We start from the raw sequence: 16,204 nt of genomic DNA on the forward strand, positions 1-16,204 counted from the left end.
TTAAATAAGAAACCCTCTAGTTGCAACAAAAGTGATTTTAATTTTCCCACTAGCCATAAGAAAGAAGCCAGATGTTTACAATGTCTAGCATCCTGGATTTACCTGTTTTCCATTCTGTCTACCTTAAGAGTCTTAAGGTACAGACACTACACCATTGCCGATAACTTAAAAGCTAGAACTGTATTTGAATTACCAAGAAATACTGCTGTAAATGCTGCTATACTTGTTAAAGAAAGCTAACCATTATTAAATGAATGCAATGTGCTGAACAAGGGGCTAGGTTTTACATGCATTGTCCCAATCCTCACATGAATATGATGAGATCGACAATTATTATTCATAATTTAAAAATTAATAACCGCGAGGCTAAATAAGTAGCTTAGGGGCTCACAGTTACGAAATGGTGAAACTCCTATTGAGATCCAGGTTGCCTGAGTCATAAGCTCTTACTCCAGCATCTTATCATTCAAGGCATATTTTCTTATAGTCACTCAGATAATTGAATGCCAAACAAAAATCCGGGTGCCTAGGATTCTTCTCAATAGTATTGAGACTGTACTTTAGAATCCCCTCAAATACCGAATGCTTTGAAGTGTCTTTCAGCATCTGATAGAAATCTTAGAATTTACAAGAGAGAGCATTTTGTTGTTGTTGTTGTTGTTCGGTACTATTAAAATGTTTGCTTTATTCAGTCAAACATTTTCCAGTGATGGAGACACGTGTTGTTTCCTAACTGGCTATATTAGAGTTGATTATATTACCAGTTTTCATCTTTCTCATTTAAAAGAAGCCATTTAAGGGGTGCCTGGGTGGCTCAGTTAGTTGAGCATCTGACTCTTGAATTTGGCTAAGGTCATAATCCCAGGGTCTTGGGATCGAGCCCCGAGTTGGGCTCTGAGCCGAGTGTGGAGGCTGCTTGAGATTCTCTCTCTCTCTCTCTCTCTCTCTCTCTCTGTTTCTCTCTCTGTCTCTCCCTCTGCCCTTCTCCCTTGTGTTTTCTTTCTCTATAAAATAAAAAATAATACTAAAATAAAATATATAAAATAAAATAAACCCTTCAAGTCATACCACTGGAAACAAAGTGGTTGCATATCCCAAGTCCTCCTGGGGTTGGGGATTATCTTGAGGTAATGTCCCACTTGTCACACACTGGGAGATAAATACTCATCCCTCATAAGATCCATTTGTAAAATTTGGAGAGAAGTGTTGTCAACAGCTTATACAAGATAAATTCTACAATTCAGAATTCTAGATGGTGCTAAGGTAGGTGACTGCTGCGAATGGGACAGTGTAACGAAAATAATGTTGTCTTAGAGAAAAGGTTATGCTCACTGATTGTGGCATTTTCTTAGTTTATGTGTATATGTGGGCTGGGGGAGTAGACAGGGGATGATAGAGGCATTAATCTGCACTTACCTTACCTAGAGCTTTTTCCAAAAGTACTGCTTCATTCATTTTGCTCATTATTGCCAGGAGGCGAAAGCTGACTTGTGTCTAGGTTGGAATTTGGGAAAATCCAATGATTTAATTAATTGAGTGAAGCTTAAGTAAGCTCACCCTCATCAGTAAGGTGAATCTCACTTTCTATGAGCACATACGTATATTTGCATACAATGTGACTATTTTGTGTTTGTGCCTATAAATATCAATTTAGGGAACTTGTGACTTTGTGTCAGATATTGAATAATCATAATGGCATTAATGGTAATAATAGATAATAATGAATCCATTTGACGCATCTCTAATACAATAAGTTCTATAAATGGTGCTATAAATTATCCACGTTAATCCTGGTTTCAACCTTCTTTGTGGGATATTATTACATTAATAAATGAAATAAAACAATTCAGGGATACAAACCTTGAATGGCTTACAAAACCTTAGAGACCACATCTGAGGTTAAAGTCAACTTTGGCTACCCCAAATCTTGCGTGTTTAACCACTACTGCACGGTGCCATTAGCTTGTTGATACCAATGGGAAAATAAAACATGTTTCAAGAAATGTGCCTGATTTTGAGAATTTCTATTAATATTCTACAAACAAAGATCAAAGTGTCCTACCCCGTCATGAAGCTCTTGAATATGCAGTCTTGTTTGCCTTACAGGACAATTCTATACAGTGAATAAAGTGGGTCTGATTTCATAAACAAGGATAGGTTGGCGTAAAGATGGAACAATTTGTAGTAGAAGAACCAGAATTAGAACTCAGGCATCCAGACACTTCTTTTTTCCTATTTCCTAGTCTTTGCTATAGCCTCTTTTACACCAGTGATAGCAAAATCAAGCCCGATAAGCAGGCAAACGTGACGGTCTGGAGGTCTCAGTGTAGAGTGTTGTTACTCGTATAGTCAAAAAGCTGATGCTAATAGTGATATCTTGTCTGATACAACCCTTGGGAACCAATGACGAAAAACCTAAATTTGGTACACTTTTGTTATTTAGTGCGTTCTTTAACACTAATTCTTTAATTGGAAGGTTCACACAAATTATTTAGAGGAAACCTTGTTATGATTATTGAATTGATTCTTTCTAAAAATTTTATTATTTATTTTGAGAGAGAGAGAGGGCGCAAGCAGGGAAGGGGTGGAGAGAAAGAGAGAGAATCCCAAGTAGGCACCAGGCTATCAGTGCAGAGCCCAACGAGGGGCTGGGCCTCACAAACCATGAGATCATGACCTGAGCCGAAATCAAGAGTTGGAGGCTTAACTGATTGAATTACTTGCGCACCCCATGATTATTGGATTGATTCTTTAACCACTGAATCTGTGTGAACGCCTTATTTAAAGTTCAATGTAGAATGTAGTTACAGCAAATGATTAATTATAGATTCTCTAGCCACTTTAATCACTGAATTTATTTATTTATTTAAAAAATGTTTAATGTTTATTTATTTTTGAGAGAGAGAGAGTGGAAGTGGGGGAAGGGCAGAGAGAGAGGGAGACAGAGTCCGAAGCAGGCTCCAGGCTCTGAGCGGTCAGCACAGAGCCCGACACTGGGCTCAAATTCATGAGCTGTGAGATCATGACTTGAACTGAAGTTGGACACTTAACCAACTGAGTCACCCAGGCGCCCCACTGAATTGAGTTTTTAAACCAGTACTTTAGAGAAAAAAGAAAAGACAGATTTAAGTTAGGATGTGAATATTACATAAAGCTTAGAAATGACATTTGCACAACATAGCCATGTAAACTTTTTTCTCTTTTATTTTAAGAGTTTGGATTGCTTCCCCATAGTTTCTGACATTCACCTTACATGTTTTCTTAGTCAAGTTCTTCCTTTCTATGATCCGGTTCCCAAAGAAGACCGACCTCTCTTCTAAGTGTATCTGGAAGATTGCAGATGATTTTGTTGGGCGAGGCGGCGCTCTGAGGTTACCAAGCATGGCAGAGAGAATAGACCTCCAATATTTAATTGCCTTACTACTAACTACAGTATTCCTCTAACATTTCTAATCTTTAACTTCCTGCTGAATATATTCCATCACACTATGATTTATTTTGTATTTACACACATTCTGTTTTTTTTTTCCTTGATTAATTTCCCTCTGGTTATATAGCATATATTTTCTCATATAGCTAGCTTAGAAGTTCATTAATGAGTGCAGAGATACAGTTTTTCCTCAAGACACTTCCTGTTTCCGGGATCTCACATCAGACATTGTCTTATCTCAGAGGTAAGAAAGAAACATAAACCCTAGGAGAGGAAAGCAATACTTATAGGACACGTGTATAAGATTTACTACTGCGAAACAATATATTTACATAGAACACACACACACACTTTTCTTTATAAGAAAGCAAGATTGTGTATCCATGTTGTCAAAAATAAGATGAATTTTGAGACACCTGAGTATTTTATTAAAAAAATTGTCCTTCCCCTGCTCACACATGTGCTCTTTCTCTCTCAAAATAAACAAATAAACTTTTAAAAGGGGTTCCTGGGTATCTCAGTTGGTTACGTGGCTGACTCTTGGTTTTAGTTCAGGTCATGATCTCACAATTCATGAGATCGAGCCCCGCATGAGGTTACCATGCTGTCAGCATGGAGGTTACTTGGGATTCTCTCTCCCTTTCCCTCTGCCCCTTCCTGTCTCATGCTGTCACTCTCTCTCTCTCCCTCTCTCTATCTCTCTCTCTCAAAACAAATAAATAGGCTTTAAAAACTGAGTATTGAGTAAGCAATTAAAAAGAAACAAGATGTCCATTTATTTGCTTTAACGAATTTTATTTAATAAATTCTCATATTAGTGTTTATGAGATGCCAGTAACATAAACAATATTTACAAATATCCACTCATTTATTCCTCTAATCATTACAGAGTGGTTAAATAATTTAATCATTCTCACACAGCCAGTAAGCAGGAAAGCTAGGATTTGAATCCTGTCATCTCTTACAATAACTACTATGCCTTAACAGTTAAGTTAAACTACTTCCCAAGATCACAGTTGTTCTTCTGTAGAATTATCTACAGAAAGTGGTAACTTTCTTCCTAGAGTTTTTCTCAACTTTCCTTTACATGGAAGAATGGGATTTCAGGATGGAAAAATAAAGCTTTGCTTCGAGGATTTTGCCAACTTTCACAATGCTACTGGTCTTAATCAACCAAGCCACATTCATCCCGTTTCTGCTTGGAAGGAACAAATACATTCTTCATGCCCAAAACACCACCTCTGAATAACATCCTCTAGTGTCAACAAAGATTTTTAATTACCTTTTTTAAAGAAAGTGACAGAAAAGAAAAAAAAAGCAAATGTCACAGAAAAGGCCATCATAACTATGATTTTATTATCCTTCTATTTGCTTCCTTAGAAGAGAGAGTGAAGACGTTCTTGCTTCATACATCACTCAAGTCAACACGTGTGTTCTGATCCCCTCTCTTTTGGACAAGGAAAACAAGAAAACCAGGATGTTGGAGAGTAATTACACCATGCCAACTGAGTTTCTTCTTGTTGGATTCACAGATTATTTGCCTCTCAGGGTCACACTCTTCTTGGTATTTCTTATAGTCTATACACTAACTGTGGTGGGAAATCTGGGTTTAATAATCTTAGTTCATATCAGTCCAAGCCTTCAAACCCCCATGTATTATTTTCTTAGCAACCTGTCTTTCTTAGACATCTGCTATTCTACCGCGATCACTCCTAAAATGCTGGTGAATTTTTTAGCATCCAGGAAAAGCATCTCTCCCTATGGCTGTGCACTACAAATGTTTTTCTTTGGTTGCTTTGCTGATGCTGAGTGCCTCATTCTGGCAGCAATGGCCTATGACCGCTATGCAGCCATCTGCAACCCATTGCTCTATTCTACCCTTATGTCGAGGAGAGTCTGTATCTGCTTCGTTGTGTTGGCATACTTCAGTGGGAGTATGACTTCCATGGTACATGTCTGCCTCACATTCAGGCTGTCATTTTGTGGCTCTAATATTGTCAATCATTTCTTCTGTGATATCCCACCTCTTCTGGCTTTATCATGCACGGACATCCATGTCAATGAGGTTCTGCTCTTTGCCTTATGTGGTTTCATCCAGACCAGCACTTTTGTGGTCATATTTATCTCTTACTTCTGTATCCTCATCACTGTTTTGAGCATTAAGTCCTCAGGGGGCAGGAGCAAAACGTTCTCCACTTGTACTTCCCATTTCATAGCGGTCTCCTTGTTCTACGGAACACTCCTGTTTATGTACTTACGTCCCACCACTGACTATTCCCTGGACACTGACAAGGTAGTTGCAGTGTTTTATACTGTGGTCTTTCCCATGTTTAATCCAATAATATACAGTTTCAGAAACAGGGATGTAAAAAATGCCCTCAAAAAGCTATTAGAAAGAAACTGGACTTTCAAATGAATAAGAATGAAAATCATTTAAGAATATTCAAGGTAGGGGCGCCTGGGTGGCTCAGTCGTTTAAGTGCCGGACTTTGGCTCAGGTCATGATCCCACAGTTCATGGGTTCGAGCCCCGTGTCAGGTTCTGTGCTGGCAACTCAGAGCCTGGAACCTGCTTCAGATTCTGTCTCTCCCTCTCTCTGCCCCTCCCCCGCTCACCCTCTGTCTCTCTCTCAAAAATAAATAAACATTTAAAAATTTAAAAAAAGGAATATTCAAGGTATAGTCTGCACTTCCAATATCATCATGCCATGAACACCTTGTATGTCAACTATTTTAAATTTATTATAATTTCTCAGAAATAAAGATAACGTTTCATCCTCCATACTTTAAAATGCTTTTGTCTTCTAAAAATCTTCTCTCCAAAATTACTCTACTCTATGAAATATGCTTGAGATAAGATAAATAATAATATCTCTTTTCCAATTAGTGTTCACAAAATACTTTGTATATTGATTCATTATATTTTTTATCATGTTATACTCAAGGTCTATGTTGACTTGTCTATCAACCCATCCATAAGTAGAAACTCCTTGGCAGCAGGGGATATGTATCTTGGTTATTGTTCCAATTCCTATATAGTACAGGAAATATGGCATATTCTCATCACATGTATGTTTAATGGATGAATGGATGGAATAAATGGATGGATGGATGGATGGATGGTGAAGTGAGTAAATGTAGCTTCCTGTGTCTGGGAAAATGAGGCTAGATTTTGCACTTTCAGAACACTTATCATCAGGGAAATTGATATCACTCATGATAAACAATGGTGGTTTCGCTGGTTCTTAGGAAGTTAGATAGAAGTCACATAGCAAGGGTCTCTTTAATATTAGTACAGTGTGAGGTTATAACACATTTATTTCTCTGGGATGCACTGATTAGTGTAAGAGATCCTCTACTGTTCCATTCACAGTGTGTACATGTGAAAACCAAACAAGTTTGTGAAGATCATAAAGATTATAAACTGTATACATTACTAATTATTTGCCCATCTGTTCCTGAGTGAATCTTTGAGTCCCCATCTTCAAAGAGGTGAACAATTGCTCTAGTTATTTTATTATGTATATTGACAACGCAAATCGATTGCAGTATAAACACTACTTTCTCTGCGATCACTTCTGTCGATTGAACTATCCGTAGTTGTTCTCATCCTTCGGTTCCCATTTCCTCTTTGTTTTATCTTGACAAAGTTGAAAGAATACATTGTATACATGTGAAAATATGATATTGTTCATTTTCTAGTAAATGTGGAAATATGAATGACTGGATTAGTTTATAGTGGATGTAACCCTATAAATGGAGATAAGACAACAATAAGATATTGCCCATTGAAATGGGCTGTTTTGGGGATTAAATGAAACAATATATGTAAAGCTACTAGTGTATGTATGATTTGAGAATTAGATGTTCAAATATGTATCAATCTCCTAGAAAACATGTAAAACTTGCACTTCTTGTTACAATCCAATGCAATATTAATGTTTATTATTTTTCCTCCATTATATTATTATTTGATATTAAGAAACAGTAAAGGTTTAATTTCCAGAAGAAATTAAGCATTAAAAAATATCTGTGAAGTTCAGGGTGCCTGGGTGGCTCAATCGGTTAAGTGTCCAACTTCAGCTCAGGTCTTGATCTCACAGTTCGTGAGTTCGAGCCCCCCATTGGGCTCTGGGCTGACAGCTAAGGTCTGGAGCCTTCTTCAGATCCTGTGTCTCCCTCTGTCTTTTGTCCCTCCCCTGCTCACGCTCTGTCTCTCTCTCTGTCTCTCAAAAAATGAATAAACATTTAAAAAATTAAAAAAAAATCTGTGAAACAGTCCAAATGTTCTGAGATGTTACCAGGAAGCAAAAAACAAACAAACAAACAAAATAAAAATAAAGAAAACAAAAGAACAAAAACAAGATAAAAACACAACCTGGATTTCAATATTCAAATCAGTGACCTTCAACTTGTTAAAACACGTGTCCTACTATGAAGCATTTGTTAGAGTACACAATGTCATTCATTTGTAATTGTTTTTTTTTTACTAGTTTCTGAAACTTATAGGTTAATTTGAATTATTCTTTTAATTTTAGAATACTCTGTTTTAAAAAAACATTGATGGGAATATTGTGGAATGAGCTGCTTCCTCTTCGTTATCCATCCATTGTGTGATGGACATAAGGTTTCATGAAAAGAAAAATATCAGCTTCCTTGTATGGACCTATTGAATCTAAGACTCATTTTTTCATTTTCCAAAATAAGTTATTTTTAAAATAAGTAAACCAAAATATATTTGGCTTTTTTTGTTGTTGGCATTGTTTTAATTTTCTTAAGTTTTTGTTTAAATTCCAGTTGGCTAACTTACAGTGGGATACCAATGTCAAGTGTACAATATGGAGATTCGATACTTCCATAGAACACTGGTGTTCATCACAGAAAGTACATTCCTTAACATGTATCACTTGTTTAACCCATCCCTTGTCCACCGCCCCTCTGGTAACCATCACTTTGTTCTCTATAGTGCAGGGTCTGTTTCTTGGTTTGCCTCCCACTCTTTCTTCTCTTTATTCTTTTGCTTTGTTTTTTAAACTCCACATGTGAGTAAAGTCATATGGTATTTGTCTTTCTCTAACTTATTTCACTCAGCATAATGCTCTCTAGCTGCAGCCATGTCTTTGCCAATGGTAAGATTTCATTCTTTTTTATGACCAAGTAATATTCCATTGTATATACATACATATACATATAATATATTATAAATAACATGTATAATGTATATATATTATTCATAGTAACAATTTTATTATTATTAAATTTTTCAATGTCTAATCCTTATCTAAATAACAAATCATTCTTTACATGATTGAACTTTGCATTGATGAAAAGTGAAATTACAAAAGCTTTTAAAATAATGATGGAAATTCTAATGTTTGTCTAGGTTATGTATTGTCTTACAATTTATATTCAAAGTCATATGGATATTTTCTACCCCCCTCTCCTCTCTCTCCCTTCCTTCCTTCCTTCCTTCCTTCCTTTTTTCCTCCTTTGTTTAATACTAGATCATGAGTGTGTATGGAAAGAGACTTTTTTTAATCCAATGTCACCAGAGTTTCATGAATAATATATGGGAATCTGAATGTAATGAAATTTTCAGCGTGTAGTCAGCAATTAATATACTGATAAGTTACCATTATATCAGACTCCAAATATCATTGATCTAAAATGCTGGAAATTAAGTAATGTGAAGAGTGATTTTGTTTTGGAATACTGTACACATAATTCCCCATCTATTTGTTGACAGACGAATTATTTGTTAGCTTCAAGAACCACTTTTCCACACAGTAATGACTATACACTGCTAATTTGCTATCTTATTTTACTTAACAAGCAATGCTTTTCTGTAATAAACATAAAAATAAAACTTTTTTCCTTATATTTTGATTCGTATAACAAAAACAGGGTAGTCTAATTATATAACTAGTGAATTTTCACCATCACATTCCTAAGTGCTCTTAAAAACTGCCACAATTTATAGTCTTATTTAATTAAACTATATATTTTCCATTGAAGTTATAGATTTCTGTTTATCTTCTTAAGCTTATTAGGTCAATAAATTGAATCAACACAAGAATATAAATGCTTTTTATTTTAATACATGAATATATAAATATAGTGAATTCCAAATTATCTTATTACTTTAATACTGTTTAAAATCATACTAACATTCCCTTCAACTGTCAACAAAACACCCAGTCTTAAGTCAGTTTCTGAATTGTGTATTTGAAATTGGTTTCATGAATATGATAAATCTTAGGATCTAAATTTTCTAAAACTTTGTGTTTTATGAGCTTAAGTTTATTGTTTCTGTATTAAATCCAATCTTCCTGGGATTCAAAATATTCCCCATTTATGAAGCAGCTAACCCATCTCAAAAAGTTAGAGATTGCATTGCAGAAAACTCAAGTTGTGTATCAGCCACGGCATTTTTGGCCAGTATTTAAGATTATCTTCTGGCCATTGACACTGATCCTTTGTTAGAGTTATTAAAACAATGTCTTTACAAATTATGAAAAAGCTGGTTTTATAGTATGTGCCATTAATTTGGCTACATTTAATAACATTGGGGTTTTTTTTCCTGCTTCTAATTTCCAACCTTCCTAATTTTTTTCTGCTTCATTATGTAGGTAACTTTATTTCTCCATTGACTGTTTTGTTGGATTTTGAAGATCTTTTTCCTGTGATTACATGGTAATATCTTCCATTTTGTATCTAAAGACACTCTAATTTTGTTTTATTGGAATCTTCACAACTGCATATAATTTTGTGATATGAATTTGATTTTTGCACAATATTTGGACTGACATGACTTTATTATTTTATTTATCTGCATATGTTGTAACTAACTTGCTTTTACATTGAAATAGCTAAGGCATTCTAATTAGCAATACGCTTTAATAAAACCATCCACCACCCTCTCCCAAATGTATAAATAGTGAATATATTATTTGTATGATTGAAGAGAGATGAATATGAAATTATGCAAAAAGCTAATAAAACTATGTGAAACATATGCAAAATCCCCACAGTGTCTCATGTGTCTCCTACCACTTCAGTAGAATGGAAGCTAAAAAAAGAATTACAAGGCACAATCCACAGCTCTATGATTCCTATTGAATTATTGCTGAAAAGAAAAGCATACATTTTAATTTTTTATATTTTGTAATGTTATTTTATTTGATTTTGAGAGAGACGGAGCGTGAGCGGGGGAGGGGCGGAAAGAGAGGGAGACAGTGAATCCGAAGCAGGCTCCAGGCTCTGAACGGTCAGCACATGGTCCGATGTGGGGCTCAAAATAACAAACCGTGAGATCATGACCTGAGCCGGGGTCAGATGCTCTCGTACTCAGTTACCCAGGCATTCTGAGAAAAGCATACATTTTTATGTAAATAAACCAAAAAGAGAGTGTGCAATTCAATCAATGCTCTGTGTGTGTGTGTGTGTGTGTGTGTGTGTAAAATCTCATAAAAAGTGTAAATGTAAATTAATGTCAATGATTATTAAAGTTTGGAGAGTAAAATGTTATGCGTTTCCTTATATCAGTTTCATAATGAACCAATGAGGTAGACAAAACATGTATGAATGTCCCCATTTCACAGGGGGAAAAAAAAAGTCAGTCTGAGCTCTTTCACCATGAGAACACTTGAACATTTGTCTGAGTCGCATGCTTGTGATTGGAACACTTTTCTTCAGTTCCTGCACTGCGTTTATTCTCTGTATCGTTTATTCATCTTGACCCCAAGATGTTTGAGCGTTTTATGTACGAAAGGGAGTGCATTTTATCAAAGTGAAAGCAGAGACATCTAGTGGATGGTGATTGAGGAGACTTCAGCCACATGGCATGATTAGCTCTAGTCTTAAGAGACTGGGAAGGACGCTAATGATCCAACCTGTGGACATCTGAGATTCACATCTACACGTGAGCTACAGCTCATGTCCCCCAAAGAAAAGCCACCAAACGTTACAAAAATCTCCGCTCTCAACAATCAGTCTTTGAAGAATCATGAAAACCTGGTCTTCTTTACCAGATATTCTGTTTACTCTGGACTTTGCTTTGTTGTGAATGTGTTTAAGAAGTGGTAACGTAGCTTTATTTAAAACTTTTAATATTTCCTATCTCCTCACCCTAAAAGAATCTGTTACCAGCTCTATGATTTCAGTAATGTTCCCAAATAGACAGAACACAACGTCCTAACTTGTGGGTTATTTAGATTTCAAAGGTTTTCTTCTCATGTTATGAAAAAAGGGCAATGTGTATATAATACCTGCTGCACTTAATGTTTTCATGTATGCATGTGTGTTTACAATATTTAATATGTAGTTGATGCAGTAACTTAAGGCTATTTACACATATTTTTACAAAGTCCTTAACAGAATATCTGAGAATTATAATGTATTTATATCGCAAGGAAAATAATTTCTTTCATATCTGTATAATAACATTTTGGAATATTTTGAAAACATTTGGAACATTTTGGAAATATTTTACATGTAATTTTATTTGATGGCTCCAATAATAATATGTTAAGAATTATTTTTCTATTTTCCTTGAGTTTGTCACTGCATCCTGTCTGTGATCAAACCAGGGCATGCACACAGACACTTGATTTTCAGAGCTTAACACTGTTTTCACTGCAGCCAGCTGATCCTTCTTCCCACTAGAAATCTAGTGTGCCTGGATAGAATAGTCTTCAAATCAAGGTGTATTGTTTTTAAAGTAGACTAGATAAACTATAGTTTCAAACTTGCAGGAAACCCATTTTTTTTCTCTTTCCCTACATTTAGGGAAATACATAAAATACATAAAAGGGAAAACCATGCAAACATTTAGGGAAATACATAAAATACATAAAAAGGAAAACCATGCAAACATTTAGGGAAATACATAAAATACATAAAAGGGAAAATCATGCAAACTCTGCCATGTTGGTTCCTTTTTATAGTTTCTTACAAATAGGCAAAATATAAGGCAAATTAAGGGCTAAGCTATGGTGGAACCAAGCCTTCCTCATTCTGCTATACTCCAGAATGCCATGTTCCCATGATGCTAAACAGCCTTACAGGAGAAAAATATTGCTGCTCAGAAACATACACAAAGTACGTTTTACCTCTAATTTTTTTTTAAATTTTTGTTCTTGTTTTTGTTTTAGGTTGAGTTTATTTCCAGGTTATTTTTTTTTAATTGTTAATGTTTATTTATTTTTGAAGGAGAGAGAAACAGAGCATGAGCAGGGGAGGATCAGAGAGAGAGGGAGACACAGAATCCGAAGCAGGCTCCAGGCTCTGAGCTGTCAGCACAGAGCCTGACGCAGGGCTCGAACCCATGAACTGCGAGATCATGACTTGAGGGGAAGTTGGGCACTTAACCGACTGAGCCACCCAGGCGCCCCTCCAGGTTAAAAATTTGATTTTATACTTTATGATCTGGTTTTATTAACAGAAAAAAAAAAGGTACTGGTAATTTCCACAAATAGTTCCTTCTTTGCCTTGGATACAATTGAACGTGGATTCACTGTGTTTCTCAGGGCCACTGATTTAAAATACAGATAGGATCTAAGACACCGATTTTTGGTAATTTTTTATGGTAATGATACAGAACTAATATACTGCAGAATAGGGTACCTATCATCATTTTTACTCCCTCTTCTTTACCTTTCTTCATGGCACTTATTATTACTGTATATAGTATATCAATACTTGTTTATTTATTTTTCTAATAAAATGTGAGCTACTTGAAAGCGTGGCATGTTTCTTGCTCACTGCTTCATTTCTAGAAAATTTAACATTTCTTGGCATAAAGTAGTAAGTAAGAATACCTATTGAGTGCATGAAAGTGTATATGAATGAATTAACTTATTAATATTTAACCATAAATATTATTGAATAAGTATAATATGTCAAAAAACAAGTGAAACTCTATGGCAGTCTACATTTTTGAAAGCAGGCATATCTGATAGGTGTAGTTTTGGTCCCTCACACTCATATCTTGTCTCTATATATTAGGTTTTTGGAGGTTTTGTTTCAATGATGATAAAAAAACAAAGATGTAAAGGTGAAATTATACAAAGATGCAAAAGGGAAGGATTTTCAAATTAAATTGTCCTGCTAGTTTTTGATTGGCCTTAACAATATCAAATGAAGAAAAGATTGTTCTACCTCTTTCTCTCAGTTCAGCTCTTTCGGAGGACATGGTCATTGAACTTGCGAGTGTGGAATCTGGGCAAAAGGTGAGGCAAAATAAAGTTCTGATGTTTGAGATTTGGAAAGGAAAGGGGTTGCCTATTATGAAAGTCAGAATCGTGAGTTAACTGGGTATTAAAAAGTAGGAACAGGGGCACCTGGCTGACTCAGTCAGGAGGCAGCGACTTCAGCTCAGGTCATGATCTCATGGTTCATGTGTTTGAGCCCCACATTGGGCTCTGTGTTGATGGTGCAGAGCCTTCTTGGGATTGTCTCTCTCTCCCTCTCTCTCAGCCCCTCCCCCACCTCTCAAAATAGATACATAAACTAAAAAAAAAAAGTAGGAACAGTTTGGCCAAAAGATAAGGAAATATTTTTTTTTTAGTTTTATTTATTTATTTGAGAGAGAGAGAGAGAGAGAAGAGAGAGAGACAGAGAATCCAAAGCAGGCTCCAGGCTCTGAGCTGTCAGCACAGAGCCTGATGCATGGTTCGAATACACGAATCATGAGATCATGACCGGAGCCAAAGTCAGATGCTTAACCGAGTCATCCTGGTGCCCGAAGAAATAATTTCTATAATAAGGTGCAACAGTGTGTAGCCCATGTAAGCAGAAGACTTGTATATGGCCTAGAATGAGTCAGAGGTTTGATATGAAGCATAGTCGTGTTTGACTATCGGTTCTACCAATTAATAATTTCTTGTCAGAGAGTTTCTGTTTTGTAATATTTATGATGTGGAAACTGAGAAGCCAGGAATAAAATAATCTCCAGTTCCCAAAATGTAAGACACTGTAGATGAATTGTCCGGTACTTATATAGTCCACTGCTGAAGTTAATTTCTTTCTTTCAACCAACTATAGGGTACACATAAATGTTCCAATGCTATTATGGATCCTGGATCATGGAGGAAGTTATATACATATATCTTTTTTCATCTGAGTGATATCACCTTGCTCTGCGACTGAAAAGCTACATGAACCTGAATGCATGGCAGGTTGGAACCAGACAGGGGTGAAGGAATTCCTTCTGGTAGGTTTAACTGAAAACCCTAATTTGCAGATCCCTCTCTTTTTCCTTTTCACCCTTATTTATTCCATCACTCTGGCAGGTAATTGGGGGATGATTATCTTGATCTGGTTAAATACCCAACTTCATACTCCAATGTACTTTTTCCTTAGCAACCTCTCTTTTTGTGATATCTGCTACTCTACTGTCTTTGCTCCAAAGATGTTGGTCAATTTTCTATCAAAACACAAAGCTAGCACATTTTCTGGTTGTGTTCTACAGAGTTTCTTTTTTGCAGTTTATGTAACCACAGAGGGCATCCTTCTGTCTATGATGGCTTATGACCGCTATGTGGCAATAGCTAATCCCTTGTCGTATACACTCATAATGACCCAGAAGGTTTGTATTCAGATGGTCCTTGCGTCATACTTGGGTGGGCTCATTAATTCGTTGACACACACAATAGGTTTGCTCAAGCTAGATTTCTGTGGTCCTAACATCGTGAATCATTATTTCTGTGACATCCCGCCTCTTCTGAGACTCTCTTGCTCTGATGCCCATAACAATGAGATGCTACTTTTGGTTTTCTCTGGGGTCATTGCAATGTTCACTTTCACTATCATCATGGTCTCTTATACGTGCATCATCATTGCCATCCAGAGAATCCGCTCAGCTGAGGGGAGGCACAAAGCCTTCTCCACTTGCGCCTCTCACCTCACTGCTGTGACCTTATTCTATGGGTCTGTAACCTTTAGTTACATCCAGCCAAGTTCTCAGTATTCCCTGGAACAGGAGAAAGTCTCTGCTGTGTTTTATACATTGGTTATCCCCATGCTGAACCCACTGATTTATAGCTTACGCAATAAGGATGTAAAAGAGGCAGCAAAAAGGTCAATGTGGTGGAAGAGAACCCCCACCTGACACAACCTTGGTGGTGGCTTTGTTGACCTAACATTAAATTGATAGCCTTTCCTGAAAATTGTATCACAGACACAAATGCCAACAAAACTATAATCAAGATAGTCTTACGAAATTGAAGACTAAGTGTTGAGTTTGACATGAGTGTTGAGTGTTGAGAATTAATGGAAAATTACTGGAAAATCACTCTATTTGACCATTCATTGTTTTGTGACTTAACAGTTCCTTTCTCTCAAGAGCTAATACATTTTTTTTCTGAGAAATTCTGATGCTAAACTGTGAAAGAGCTCAGCATGGATTTAAAAGAGTCTGACATTGGTTCAAATGAAAAGAACATTCCAATACTCCAACAAATGCACTCTTATCTGAGAGGAAGAATGAAATAGTCCCTTGGCTTGATTATCTTGGAATCAGATCTTTTTGATTGTTGTTGTTGTTCTAAAAATGCTGCCTTTGAAGTAAGGACACATATCTCCACTTCTGTATTTAAGTTACATATTTTAGTGATATCTTAGAAGAGTGGTTATAGAAGAAATGACATACATTAGTTATAGTTTATTCATTCAACACACTTCTGTTGAATCCCTTTACTTGTACCAAGTATGCTGTGAGATCCAAACACAAATAGATTCAGGATACGGAGCAAAAGGTGTTAGAGGAATGGGTAAT

At 36.1% G+C, this 16,204-nt stretch overlaps 2 protein-coding genes across 2 annotated transcripts; both read left to right on the plus strand.

Annotated features, from left to right (window-relative positions):
• The first annotated feature begins 4,907 nt into the window (after positions 1-4,907).
• LOC124506048 (olfactory receptor 5AS1) lies at positions 4,908-5,846 on the plus strand. The gene has a single exon (XM_047072055.1). It carries the CDS (start codon positions 4,908-4,910, stop codon positions 5,844-5,846), a length of 939 nt encoding a protein of 312 aa, XP_046928011.1.
• An 8,753-nt stretch (positions 5,847-14,599) lies between these two features.
• LOC124504578 (olfactory receptor 1052-like) lies at positions 14,600-15,538 on the plus strand. Its single transcript, XM_047070014.1, has one exon. The coding sequence runs from the start codon at positions 14,600-14,602 to the stop codon at positions 15,536-15,538; it is 939 nt and encodes a 312-aa protein (XP_046925970.1).
• Positions 15,539-16,204: the final 666 nt, after the last annotated feature.

The sequence above is a fragment of the Lynx rufus genome, unplaced genomic scaffold (assembly GCF_022079265.1).
Source record: "Lynx rufus isolate CCGP_SWC_20201006 ecotype Redwood Valley unplaced genomic scaffold, mLynRuf1.p SCAF_9, whole genome shotgun sequence".
Lineage (NCBI taxonomy): Eukaryota > Metazoa > Chordata > Mammalia > Carnivora > Felidae > Lynx > Lynx rufus.